Source organism: Thalassophryne amazonica, chromosome 16 (assembly GCF_902500255.1).
Source record: "Thalassophryne amazonica chromosome 16, fThaAma1.1, whole genome shotgun sequence".
Lineage (NCBI taxonomy): Eukaryota > Metazoa > Chordata > Actinopteri > Batrachoidiformes > Batrachoididae > Thalassophryne > Thalassophryne amazonica.
In genome coordinates, this window is record NC_047118.1 from 11,832,440 (window position 1) to 11,845,810 (window position 13,371).

The 13,371-nt window shown below is 42.0% G+C and overlaps 1 protein-coding gene across 1 annotated transcript in view; it reads right to left on the bottom strand.

Annotated features, from left to right (window-relative positions):
• The window catches only part of LOC117527834 (C1q-related factor), a 69,733-nt gene extending 56,597 nt beyond the window's left edge, over positions 1 to 13,136 (bottom strand). Inside the window, exon 1 of the mRNA XM_034190335.1 lies at positions 12,264 to 13,136. Within this exon, the coding sequence (XP_034046226.1) occupies positions 12,264 to 12,881 (618 nt within the window). The 5' untranslated portion in view covers positions 12,882 to 13,136. The remainder of the gene's footprint in view (positions 1 to 12,263) is intronic.
• Positions 13,137 to 13,371: the final 235 nt, after the last annotated feature.

The window sequence follows — 13,371 nt, forward strand, 5'->3', positions numbered from 1 at the left end:
TTATTTCTACTGGGCTCCCTCTCATTCACACACATGGGACTCAGTCTTGCTCCTGCTGACTTTCATTCCACTGTTCTCCACAGCATATGTCCACATTTCCAGGCTAGACTCAACCTGTTCTCTACTCTCACTACAGATCACAATGTCATCTGCAAACATCATAGTCCATAGAGACTCCTGTCTGATTCATCCGTCAACCTGTCCATCACCACTGCAAACAAAAAAGGACTCAGAGCTGATCCTTGATGTAATCCCACCTCCACCTTGAATGAATCTGTCATGTTACTGTGCATCTCACCACTGTCACACTATTCTTGTACATGTCCTGCACTACTGTCACATACTTCTCTGCCCCTCCAGACTTCCTCATGCAATACCACAACTCTTCTCGTGGCACCCTATATAAGCTTTCTCTAAATCTGCAAACAAACAACACCTTCTGGCCTTCTCTATACTTCTCCATCAGTATTCTCAGAGCAAACCTTGCATCTGTAGTGCTCTTTCTCGGCATGAAACCATACTTGCTGCTCACAGATCTTCACCTGTTTTGTAAGCCTGGCTGCTACTACTCTATCCTATAACTTCATGCTGTGGCTGATCAGTTAATGCCTCTGCAGTTAGTGCAGCTCTGCACATCACCCTTGTTCTTAAAATAGGAACCAGCACACTTCGCCTCCACTCCTTAGGCATCCTCTCACTCTCCAAGATTTTATTAACCATCTGGTTAGAAACTCCACTGCCATCTGTCCAAAACAGTTCCATGCCCTCCACTGGAATGTCATATGGACCACATGCCTTTTCACTCTCATCCTCTTCATACCTGCCCTCACCTCAGCTGACTGATCCCTTGTACCTTCCTGATTTACTCTCTCCCATCATCCAAACTTTCTCTCTCTTCATATCTTCATGCATCAGCTCCTCAAAATATTCCCTCCACCTTCTGCAACACAATCTCTTACTTGTCAGTACATTACCATCCTGCATCTTTTACCACCCTAACCTTCTGCACATCCTTTCCAGTTCAGTCCCTTTGTCTGGCCAATTGGTACAAGTCCTTTTCTGCTTCTTTACTATTCAACTTCTTGCACAGCTTGCTAAATGCCTTTTCCTTCGCTTTTGCCACTTCTCTTTTTGCCTTAGACACATCTCCTTGTACTCCTGTCTAATTTCTTCATCTCTCCGACTATCCCAGTTGTTTTTCACCAACCTCTTTCTCCTTATGCTTTCCTGGACATCTTTGTTCCACCACAAGTTCCTCGTCTAACTTCCACTGTCCAGATGTCACACCCACAACTTTTCTAGCTGTCATCCTCTCCACATCTGCAGCACTTTTCCAGTGGTCTAAAACTGCCTCCCCATCCATCCAGTGCCTCTCTTACCTGCTCACTGAATTTCACACAACAGTTTTCCTCCTTCAGCTTCCACCATGTGATCCTTTGTTGAGCTCTCACTCACTTCTTCACCTCTGAAGTCATCCTACAAACCACCATCCTATGCTGTCTAGCTACACTCTCTTCTGCCACTACCTTACAATCTCTCATTTCTTTTAGCTTGATTGGCAAACTGTGGTGCACCTTCCTCCACTGTTATATGTTACCCTGTGCTCCTCCCATGTTCTTAAAGTACGTGTTCACCACAGCATTTCCATCTTTTTTTGCAAAATCAACTACCATTGGCCCTTCCACATTCCTGTCGTTGATACCATATCTAACCATACTTCCTCATCACCTCTGTTCCCAACATGCCCGTTGAAGTTTGCTCCTATCACCACTCTTTCATGCTTGGGCACATGCTCCACCACTTCATCTAATTCACTCCAGAAATCTTTTCTCCTTTATCTCGCAACACTACCTATCGGGCATATGCACTGATGATATTCATCATCACCCCTTCAATTTCTAACTTCAACCCTCATAACCCTGTCAGACACTTGCTCAACCTCCAACACACTCTTAATATACTCTTCCTTTAAAATGACCCCAACACATTTCTCTTCCTATCCAGACCATGATACAACAACTTGAACCCACCACCTATTGTCTTACTCATACTTCCTTCCACTTAGTCTCTTGCACACACACACAATATGTCTACCCTTTCTCCTCTCCATCATATCAGTCAGCTCTCTCCCTTTACCAGTCATACTGCCAAACATTCAAAGTCTTGACTGTCACTTCCAGCCTTCTACTTTTCCTTTTCTCCTGCTGGTTGTGGACAACGTTCTCCTCCTCTTCTTCTTCTTTCGCACAGCAGTATAGCCAAATTTCGGCCGGCACCCTGTTGGGCAACAGCACTTGGTGGCGGTCGTTGCTAATCTGGGGCCTGGACTGATCTGGTATGGAAATTTGTTTTGTAATCTGCATCTTTAATTTTGGCTTGTTTGACACCGGATGCCCTTCCTGACGCAACCCTCCTCATTTGTCCGGGCTTGGGACCAGCATTCAGATGTACTGGCTGCACACCCCATGTGGCTGTTATTATTTTATTATTATTAATAATTATTATTATAGACTTTGAGCCCCGTGATTCATATCCATAAAAGTGAGAATAAAACTTTCATAACTTTTGGTTTGTACTATATTTTTGCAAAGCCTGGTTTCCTCCAAGGTTGGTGGCATTCAACAGGGGGTCCAGACTTTAAAACATGGTTGAAAGCAGTCATTGTTGTACTACATTATTGGTATTTATTCTTGATTATTGGAGTTTATTTTGTTTAGCGATATCTGGAAAAGCCCAATATACAATAGTTATCATTATTATTTATAATAACAACAACAACAACAATTACAACAATGATTAATTTCAAACCATGTTTAAAGCCCAGACCCCCTGGTGAACACCACCACTTGAGGAGGAAGCAGCCATTGTAAAAATATAGTACAAACCAGAGTTATGAATCAAGGGGCTCACGGTTTATAACCATGATGATGTGCAGCCCGACGATCATGGTTGGCTCCAAATATGACAAAGTGCACTGTTTGATGGTGTAATGCGCCAGACTCGATAGCAAGGTGTGATGATGTAACTGCAGATCATTCGTAAAGACCTGCAAACCAGCCGTATCTCGTGTAAGTAACCGTCTGTCTGTTACATGATGTGTCTCCAGCCTTGTCCACTTGTTAGAGTCCTATGCAATGAGGGACCTGCATGATGGGTTACGCTCAGGAAAACACACCATGTGACTGATGCAGCTTCCTGAAGCATGTCAGACACAAAAATAAAAATAACTTTTAATTTGACAGACATTTTGCCAGGATGACACCTGTTCCCAGTTCTTCGACTAAACAAATCATGAACAAGTGAATCTGTTGTCAACTTTCACCTACCTTCACTGTGATTGGCTTGATCAAATTTGAGCTAGGTTGTGATTGGTCAGTTCATTTAGCAAAGCAATGATCTGTTTTTTTTTTTTTCAATAAAAAACTAAGGGTGAAATACTGGACATTTTTCACAGTATAAAGTAAAAATTAAAGATCGCTGAAGAAAAATCAGTGAGTCTCTAAATCTTTTATCTCTTTGGATTTTTCTTTTCAATTAAAGTTATAAAAAGTATTTCATTTATCACCATTATAATATTATTTCTGAACCTTGGCTTGAAGGACTCACACACTTCTTGGATCAAAGTTACTATTGTCTGGGAAAAAAAAAAAAAAAATCTAAATTTGAACCACATGGTTAAAAATTGCAGCAAAAAGCCTCCTCTTTGGCCATGCTGGAAAATCAGTTTCCCAGCATGCTATTCAAGCATCTACACTACATGTGCTTGTGTTAGCTTCGTCAGGCTGAAGAAATCTAACAGGCCTTCAGTTGTGACTGAAAGTGCTAAACAAAAAAAAAAAAAACACATAAAACAAAGGACACAACTGCAGTCATATACATGCAGCCCACCAGACACCCAGTTGAGTAGAACATATTTCATATGAAAGTTTTGCTGGATAGCTGCAGTACAGACAACTTTCACATGGACCTGCTGGTGTCAGCTGTCAGTACTAAGGGCCCCATCACACGTAGTATGAATAAGTACAAATCAGGGCAGAACAGCTCTGACCATTTCTGTTGCGACCACTTCATGCACGCTCATGCATGAAACGGTCACAGCGGGAACACAGTACAAGCAGCTGGAGTATGTGTAACGACATCGCGCAGCTGCTGTGAAAAAAAAAGAAAAATACATGCCACCCATGGGATTCGAACCTGCAATGTACAAAAGCTCTGATTGCCAGCCAGAGACTTTACCACTGCACTACCATCACTTCCTATAAAAGGTTGCAGAAAAATGACCAGAAATCAACAAAGACATGTTTGTATTTTTAAAAAAGACACAAAAAAAATGCAGTGATAACTGACCAAATGGCGTTGTTATGGTGAATTTCTGCTGATACATGACTGAAAGTGGCGTATTTGTCGCACTGTTGGCTTGTCATATATTCCTGCGGCATACCACTCACAGGAGACATGTGTCCTGTCAGACAGATGCGACATTCAAATTGCCTGCTGCCTGCTCCCCAGCCCATCGCAAAAGTGATATATGTATTTATGTATTTCCACGTGAGGACAGCAAGAACACACACACGGAGTGGGGGGAGTGTGCGAAACACACGCACACGTGTTGTGGGGGGAGCAGACACTCTGGCACACTACGTGTACTTGGCAACTCCACAGTTGTGGAGGTACGTAGACAAATTTCACCGCCAGTTCGAGAGTGATCATCTGCTGACTGTTTCCATGCTAATAGTGTGAATGGCCACACATTTTGTAAGTGCCAAGCGAATGGTGTTAGATGTTTGTGTGTGTCGCCTGGAATTTGGCTGACATCTGCCATGAGAGGGATCGATGGGCTCACACAGCGCACACTCTGTCGTTCAGCGGCTGATCTGCGCAAATAGTTGTAGCAACAGGTGTACGACGTGTTGGAGGCAGCTCTGATTTTATACGTATTGCATACGATTCCTGCTTCGTGCGCAATTCATGCAAAATTTGACCACATTCATATTTTGTGTGAAGGGGCCCTAACTTTTGTTACAGTTAAAGGCTTTTTCTCAGTTTGCCAAAATAAGTTGAATAACATTTTGTCATAGCTTTATTAAAAGTATCTATCTGAACTGTGTGTTGGAAGTTCTGAGTTTCCAGTTTCTTTCAAATGCACCACTAACTTCAAACCTTGTGCTTTTCTTCCATGCACTATGCAAATGGGAAATGTTCCAGAATTGGACCTGGACCACATCAGAAATCTGTTCCTTCATAATACGCAAAAAGCCATTTTACATATGCAGATGTTTTATTCAAATTTCCAGTTTTTTAACCCTTCAATGTTCAGCTCAACCGTTTGGTAGAGAATATTTATATCTACTACATTCTACTGAAAAATGTGAGGACATTAAAGGGTTAAAGAATTTTTTTTAAATGATGCTCTAGCTATTACCTTATCGGATTCCTGTTAACTCTAGACCATTCATAGAAACTAATTACAAGGTTGCTAGACAGTGTGAACATTGATCTGAAACTACATATTAAACAAATATGTAGGACTGCTTTTTTGTATTTGTGCAATATCTCTAAAATTAGAAAGGTCTTGTCTCAGAGTGATGCTGAAAAACTAATTCATGCATTTATTTCCTCTAGGCTGGACTATTGTAATTCATTATTATCAGGTTGTCCTAAAAGTTCCCTGAAAAGCCTTCAGTTAATTCAAAATGCTGCAGCTAGAGTGCTAACAGGGACTAAAAGGAGAGAGCATATCTCACCCATATTGGCCTCTCTTCATTGGCTTCCTGTTAATTCTAGAATAGAATTTAAAATTCTTCTTCTTACTTATAAGGTTTTGAATAATCAGGTCCCATCTTATCTTAGGGACCTCATAGTACCATATCACCCCAATAGAGCGCTTCGCTCTCAGACTGCAGGCTTACTTGTAGTTCCTAGGGTTTGTAAGAGTAGAATGGGAGGCAGAGCCTTCAGCTTTCAGGCTCCTCTCCTGTGGAACCAGCTCCCAATTCGGATCAGGGAGACAGACACCCTCTCTACTTTTAAGATTAGGCTTAAAACTTTCCTTTTCGCTAAAGCTTATAGTTAGGGCTGGATCAGGTGACCCTGAACCATCCCTTAGTTATGCTGCTATAGACTTAGACTGCTGGGGGGTTCCCATGATGCACTGAGTGTTTCTTTCTCTTTTTGCTCTGTATGCACCACTCTGCATTTAATCATTAGTGATTGATCTCTGCTCCCCTCCACAGCATGTCTTTTTCCTGGTTCTCTCCCTCAGCCCCAACCAGTCCCAGCAGAAGACTGCCCCTCCCTGAGCCTGGTTCTGCTGGAGGTTTCTTCCTGTTAAAAGGGAGTTTTTCCTTCCCACTGTTGCCAAGTGCTTGCTCACAGGGGGTCGTTTTGACCGTTGGGGTTTTTCCGTAATTATTGTATGGCCTTGCCTTACAATATAAAGTGCCTTGGGGCAACTGTTTGTTGTGATTTGGCGCTATATAAATAAAATTGATTTGATTTGATTTGAAACTTGAAGTGTCATAACTGGAAGTGGTCAGTTACTGACTTTGTCTGCATGGAGCAAACTCTATATAGTTGCCATGAATCTCCCAAAATAAAAACTTTACCAGCAATAAAATTAGTCTTAGCTTTGCAGTCTACCACAGAAAGAAAGCTTGTTAACTGCCTTTGAACACTTATCAAATTGGGAAGACTCAGACAGGGACTACACCTTTGAAATGAACTCAGTGATGACTTTGACACAGAAATGATGCACTTAATTTAATTTGATGTAAGCAATAATGTAAAATGCAAGAAAAAGACAAAAACTCAAAATAAATCTGTTCCATTATTCAAAAACAAGAGCAATCAGAGATTTCTAATGTCTGCCAAGGGTCGAGGACTCAGAATAAAAGATATGTGATTCACATCATGACCCGGATTTTACCTGGATCTGGATTCCACAACACAATGAAATAATTGCACACTGATCCAAAATGGTCCGACTGATCAAAATGTTGCAATCTGATATTTAATTCACAAGTTGAAACAAAATAGTGTCTTCCTGATCTTGGTTTTACATTGTGATGTTGTATCCGTGAACTCGTTTTGACGTAACCCTTAAAAGTCTACAAAGTGAAATCCTGATCCAGAATCCAGATCCAAATCACCTCCAAAATTTAATGGAGTCTCCCATGACCTAATATAGATCTGTGGTGCAAATTTGGTGAGAATCCGTGAAGTAGGTTTTTTTTACGTAATCCTTCAAAGCCTATATAAAGTGATATCTTGATCTAGAATCCAAATAAGGATCCGGATCACCTCCAAAATTTAATGGAGTCTGTATCTGTGGTGAAAATTTTGTCAAAATCCGTGCAGTGGTTTTGACATAATCCTGTTAACAGACAGACAGACAAATAAATAAATAAATAAATAAACAAATGAGGATGATTTTACTACACTGCAAAACATGATACTTTGGATCAACTTTAAAAAAATGATGTAATTTGTTACAGCTAAATTTTTTAGTTTTTCACAATGCATATTTATGATTCAGTAAAGTGATTCCAGCAGAATTAAACTGGAAACCACAATTTTCCGTTACACCAATGTAAATGAGTACTTTGAATGAAGTGCACTGATGTTTCACTTTTTTTTCAGTGTACGTCCTTGGCGGACGTTGTTGCATATTAACAAATTTTAACTCTTCATTTTTCTCTCTTTTTTTTTTTTTTTTTGAATAAAATTGCCTTTTTACATGTTAAATTTCTCCACCCATCGAGAAGTGAGCTGGTGCAGACAGAGGAGAGATGGAGGGCAGCTCACAGCTGGGGTGGGTTGAGGCACTGGGTTTGGAGGGTGTGGCGGTGGAGGTGATGGCAAGTGTGTGCATGTGTTTGTGTGCATGTGCATGTGTGTACGTGCAACTGCGTATGAGAACAACATTCCGTAGCGGTAATTGCTCGGGAAGAGCTATGTGCACGAAGGACGTTGAAGCTTATTAAAGGAGGAGACAGAGTGATTATTCACGATGGTCCTCTTGAGAGACGAACGCTGAAGTCATTGCTTTTAATTAACTCTGAAACGGTTTTGCGGATTAATAACAATATTAAGAAGGGAACGGCAAGGAGAAGCGCAAACACATTCTGGATCCGGTTCAAGCTTTTTAATTACAATTAAACTGACTCGACGGCACAATAGCACAATAACTACAACTTTTATGTCCTCTTTTCTTTGTCACCCCACCTGGAACAGCCAATAAATTTGTCTTCATTGTTACCACCGTCTATCTCAGGCTGCTTTTAAGAGGGGGTACAAAGAAACATTGACTTTTTGGAGAGCGTTTAGGATTGGTTGGAAAGTTTGGCAGGCAAATAGAAGAAGAAGCCAAAGGAAGGTGCATCGGAACGCCAAAAATAGATGGTTGACTCTTGAGCTCGCTTTTGTGTTCTCAGTCGAAACTTGTCAATGTTCTGGGGACAATGCCTCAGAAACCCATAGGTGCTGGTGTTATATGCACCGCCTGTGAGAACCCCTGGAGTAGGAGGGGCACATGATGGAGAGCAACAACGCCGCAGGGCATGGAAACCTGCCGTTTTGCTAAAGCCAAAAGATGATAAAATACTAGTATTGTCTGCAATTCCTTGCTCCCAACTCACAGTGTAGCTGTTTTTTTGCAGCCTTAATGAGCTGAGGAAAGCACCAGTGTGACTGTAGGAGCATCGCTTTGCCTCTCAGCACTTCATCAATGATGAAGCAGAAGTCGGACCAACATTTATAACCATTCAGAGTCTGAGGCTCTGGGGGTCATCGCCGCCCTCCTGCCTAATAAACACCAGCAAACGACCGCACGCTTATGTGTTTGCACTGCAGAAGAAGAGGAGAAGTTAGCACTTTATAGACATTACGCGATCATCTATGCGCCCTGCGTTCCTCTCACTTAAGTACCTCCACACCCTCCTCTTGGGAACACAATGAAACAGCAACAGAAGGCGTTTTATGGGAACATATGTTCTCCTTCCCCTATTATATATCAATGCTTTTACGCCCACTCATAAACATTATTGTTGAGTGAGACATTATAAAAAAGGCATCTTTGTAGTTTTGGTGCTCTGTGTGAACTTAGAGACGAGAGTAAACGAATTAACCTCTAGCTGCAGGGTATCAGCACCGAGCTGATGCCAAGTGCACGTATCATGCACGCTGATTCAAACACTATAGACCCCTCTCACACACTGATACTTTATTATGGAATAGCAGAAAACTAGTGCTCTGTGAGGAATCTCACAAAAATGACGTCCCACTCTCTGCCGTACTGGTTGCTTGGGTATATACGTATTATACACTTTAATTCAGTTGCTGCCTTAGAAATGTGAGTAAATTCAACTTCAAAATAAGTTTTGTTTCAATGCAAAACTCACACTGTTATGCTGAACTGACACTTTGACATTTTCTTTCATTGAACTGACTCACAAACCCGATTTTGGATGATGCTGAAATGTTATAAAGTGAAAGTAAATTAAAGAAAAAGCTACTGTGACTTAATGACTATTGTTTTTGACAGTGATATTGGTGGTGAGAGTACATTTCATTTTTTGTAATGAAGTACCTGAATTAACAAATGTATCAACTTCTGTTGATGTAATTGACAAATATGTATTTTTTTTAAGTACAATTATCTCCACTTGACAACATTGGACTGGAATTCTGGGGTGGTGATGGTGTAGTGGTTAAAGTGTTGAGCTTGAGACCAGAGGATCCTCGGCTCAAATCCCAGCCTGACCAGAAAATCACTAAGGGCCTTTGGGCAAGGTCCTTAATCCCCTATTGCTCCTGGTGTGTAGTGAGTACCTTGTATGGCAGCACTCTCACATCGGGGTAAATGTGAGGCATTACTGTAAAGTGCTTTGAGCATCTGATGTAGATGGAAAAGCGCTATATAAATGCAGTCCATTTACCATTTTCCTTCATGCACGTTTATGGTGCACTACCATTGTGTTAAAAAATGCAAAACTTTAATTATCTCTCCTTGAAGACATCAGACCAGAGTTATTTTCCTTCATGCACATTCCCTAATGGTGTGCTACCACTGTGTAAAGTTTCACTCAAATCCGCAAAAGGGTTTAGGAAGAGTTGCACCTATGAAGGCAATATCATATGAAGGGTTCACATGCAGAACTCTATTTTTTTATGGAGAAAACTACAGTTTAAACTGAAAATTTTAAAGGAAATGCATTAAAAAAATGCAAAGATTTCCATAAAATGGAAATGGTTTAATATTGTGCACAGTGATAGATATCTAAGCATCCAAGTGCATGTTGGCCTCAATTAAAAGTTTGTAATTTTGGAGATACTGGGTTTTGCATCTGAAGTCTTCATATGATGTATGAATTAAAAACAAAATTCCAGTTATCGCCACATGAAGATGCTAAACCATAATTATGTTCCATCATGTACATGATGTCCTAACATAATGTTGTTTGTTGTGACTCCATAAACCAGTTTAGGAGGAGTTGCACTAGTGAGGTTCATAACATATGAGGCGTCAGCTAAAAACAAAATATTAATTATATCCTCTTAAAGATGCTGGACCAGAATTATTTTCCCTCATGCACATTTTCACTTTGTGTACTATCATTATTTGTAGTTTCGTTAAAATCTATTAAGCGGTTTAGGAGGAGCTGCACTTACAGAGTCCATATCCCACAGTATTACTCTCCTTCATGCACATGTTCATGTGGTGTGGTCCACTGTGTAAATCTTAACTGAAATCCACCAAATGGTTTCGGATGAGTTCGCTTCCAAGACACATGGTCGGACAGCCGGACAGAGTGATTCCAATGTCTCACCCCTTCCTCACCCTCCACCCCGCTCACCCCTAAATTTATGATTTTGGGTGATATGAAAAAACAACATGAAATTAACACAAATCAAACATTTCTCAATTCTTTCATAAAGTTATAAAGGTCATGCTGGTGGGCCACTGTGGCTGATAAAGGACAAGCATAGAGGATGAGAGTACTTTTAGTCAAATTTATTCATACTGCATCTGTGCAAAAGCACAATAGTTCAACAGTAGTCCCTAATGTTTACACAGAACATAATATTTTTCTCTTGTATATATTGTGTTTCCTCACACATTCATCATATAATGAAATTATCAGTCACGATTTCTCATTACCATGTTCATATATTTCACTTTGAGAACAAACACTGTGATGATGCAAAATGCATATGTTGTTATTTATAAAACAGAAAAGCACAGGACGATGCACATGCATCTTCACTTTTGTCATTGCCTCAACTTTGTCACAGATCTGGGCCATTTATTTGCAGGTCCTTCTGAAAAATGAAAGCTGAAACATGTCAGAGAAAACGTGCATGTTGTCTGAGAGTATTTTCTTCAAAAGGGGAACTGTGTTTGTTATGTATTTAATTTCTCCTCTTTTTTAATGAAAAGGAGCAGAAAATCTGTAGACAAGATAAATGAAAATAAGAGTAAATTACTTTTTAAATTCGGAGTAAGTGAGATAACAACAAATCTGGCACCAATTAACCTGTGCGTAAAATTATAGTACAACCTTGTGAAATAATTACAGAACACAAATAGACCAAATGCAGTTCGCACTGACAGACATATCACATAATTATGATCACACAGTTCTGATTTAAATGTTCTGAATGAAATATTCCCCCATCTCTTTGTAATTTAGCGCACAAAAATACCAAGTGCGCGAAAGGTTTTCCATGAGCCTCATTTAGAACAGAACGCGCACCGCTGCTTGCAAAAAAAAGTAATGTCAATTTAAAATTGTAAAGTGGCAATAAATACCTCTAAAATTCCGGAAACATTTTCAGTCATTTCAGCTTTTCCGCCTTAAACCATAATAAAAAATAAAAAAAATACATTCCAGAAATAACTGTCGCTGGATTCCTTGAAACGCGCATCCACAGAAACGTGACACCGGAACGTCCGTACGATTTAAAGAGAAATTAAGCAGCGTGTCGGTGTCGCGCTGAAGTCAGGACACATTGTGCGCGGAGGTATGACTGCCGACACTGCGCGCTCGGTGCCACAGCTGTGCGCTCCGGAGGGTTTGGATGCGCAAAGACGGAGCGCGCGCCCAGCAATGTGGGGCTTTTTATCAGTAAACTTCATTTAAAAAAATATACATGTATAAAGACAGAGAGAGAGAGAGAGAGAAGGGGGGAGGGAGAGAGAGGGAGGGAGAAAGAAATTTGAAGAGAAGACGGAGAGACATGATTAAAAGTTCCAAAACACTCACCTGACCGTTTTTGCAGAGGTCTGCCCACATACTGGTTCCGTCCCCTCCTCTCATCAGCACATGATAGATGAAGAAGTATGTGCCCGGTATGCTGCAGATGAACTTGCCAGAAATACCATCATAGTTGTTTCCAAGGTTGGTGACAACATCGTCAAACTTGAGGATCTCGTAGCCTTCGTGGGGGTTCTTAAGCCCTGCGTAAAAAGCCACCCGAGGCACTGTGCTGTAGGTGGCTGTGCTGATAGCTCCATTCTCCCCCAGGCCCAAAATCCCAGTCCTACCCTGATCCCCTCTGTCGCCAGGAGGTCCCACTGGCCCCGGTGGTCCTGGTTCCCCCGGCGGTCCCGGCGGTCCTGGCGGTCCTGGCTTACCTGGCCTGCCAGGCTTCCCCTGTGGGCCCTGCAGTAAGGTGGAGGGTGGAAGCACGTTGCTGTGGTCACTCAGTGCCTCTGCCTCCGCTTGGAGACCGGTGGAAGTGGTGCTGCTGGCCGCTGTGCCCTTGTTCAGGTACGGGTCGCACACCATACGACAGGCACCCAACATCTCATAGTGGCTGGCGTCTGTACCCACGGAGCTGACAAGCACAGGGATGAGTACCACCAACACCAGGACCAGCATAACCCCCACGGCAGCCGCCACCAGGGTCTTCCTCCCGATGCTGAGTCGGGGAAGGGGCTGCGCTGCCAGCGTGGGTCTCCCGGGGGCAGAAATGGTGACTGCTTTTTGTGGGGAGCCCGTCAGCTAGGAAAGGGACTCGGAGATCCCCAAAAGAGTTGTGAGAGGAGCGGTGGGTGCGTGAGGGTAAGCCAGCAACCCACATACACTTTGATGCACGTCGCTGCTCTGCTCAGTCACACTTGGCGAGGAAAGTCACACACGGGCAAAAGGTCTTCAGCGACAGCCAAGCGCACGGGGTGGACGCTCGGCACGCACTCGCAAACACAAGCAGAGTTGTGAGAAGATGCAAGGAGGAAAGGATGCAGAGCAAAGGGATGGAGTAAGAGACAAGGAGAGAGAGAGAGAGAGAGAGAGAGAGAGTGGGTGAGTGTGCGAGCAGAGTGGAGAGAGAGAGAGAGAGAGTGTGTGTGTATGTATGTATGTGGTGAGT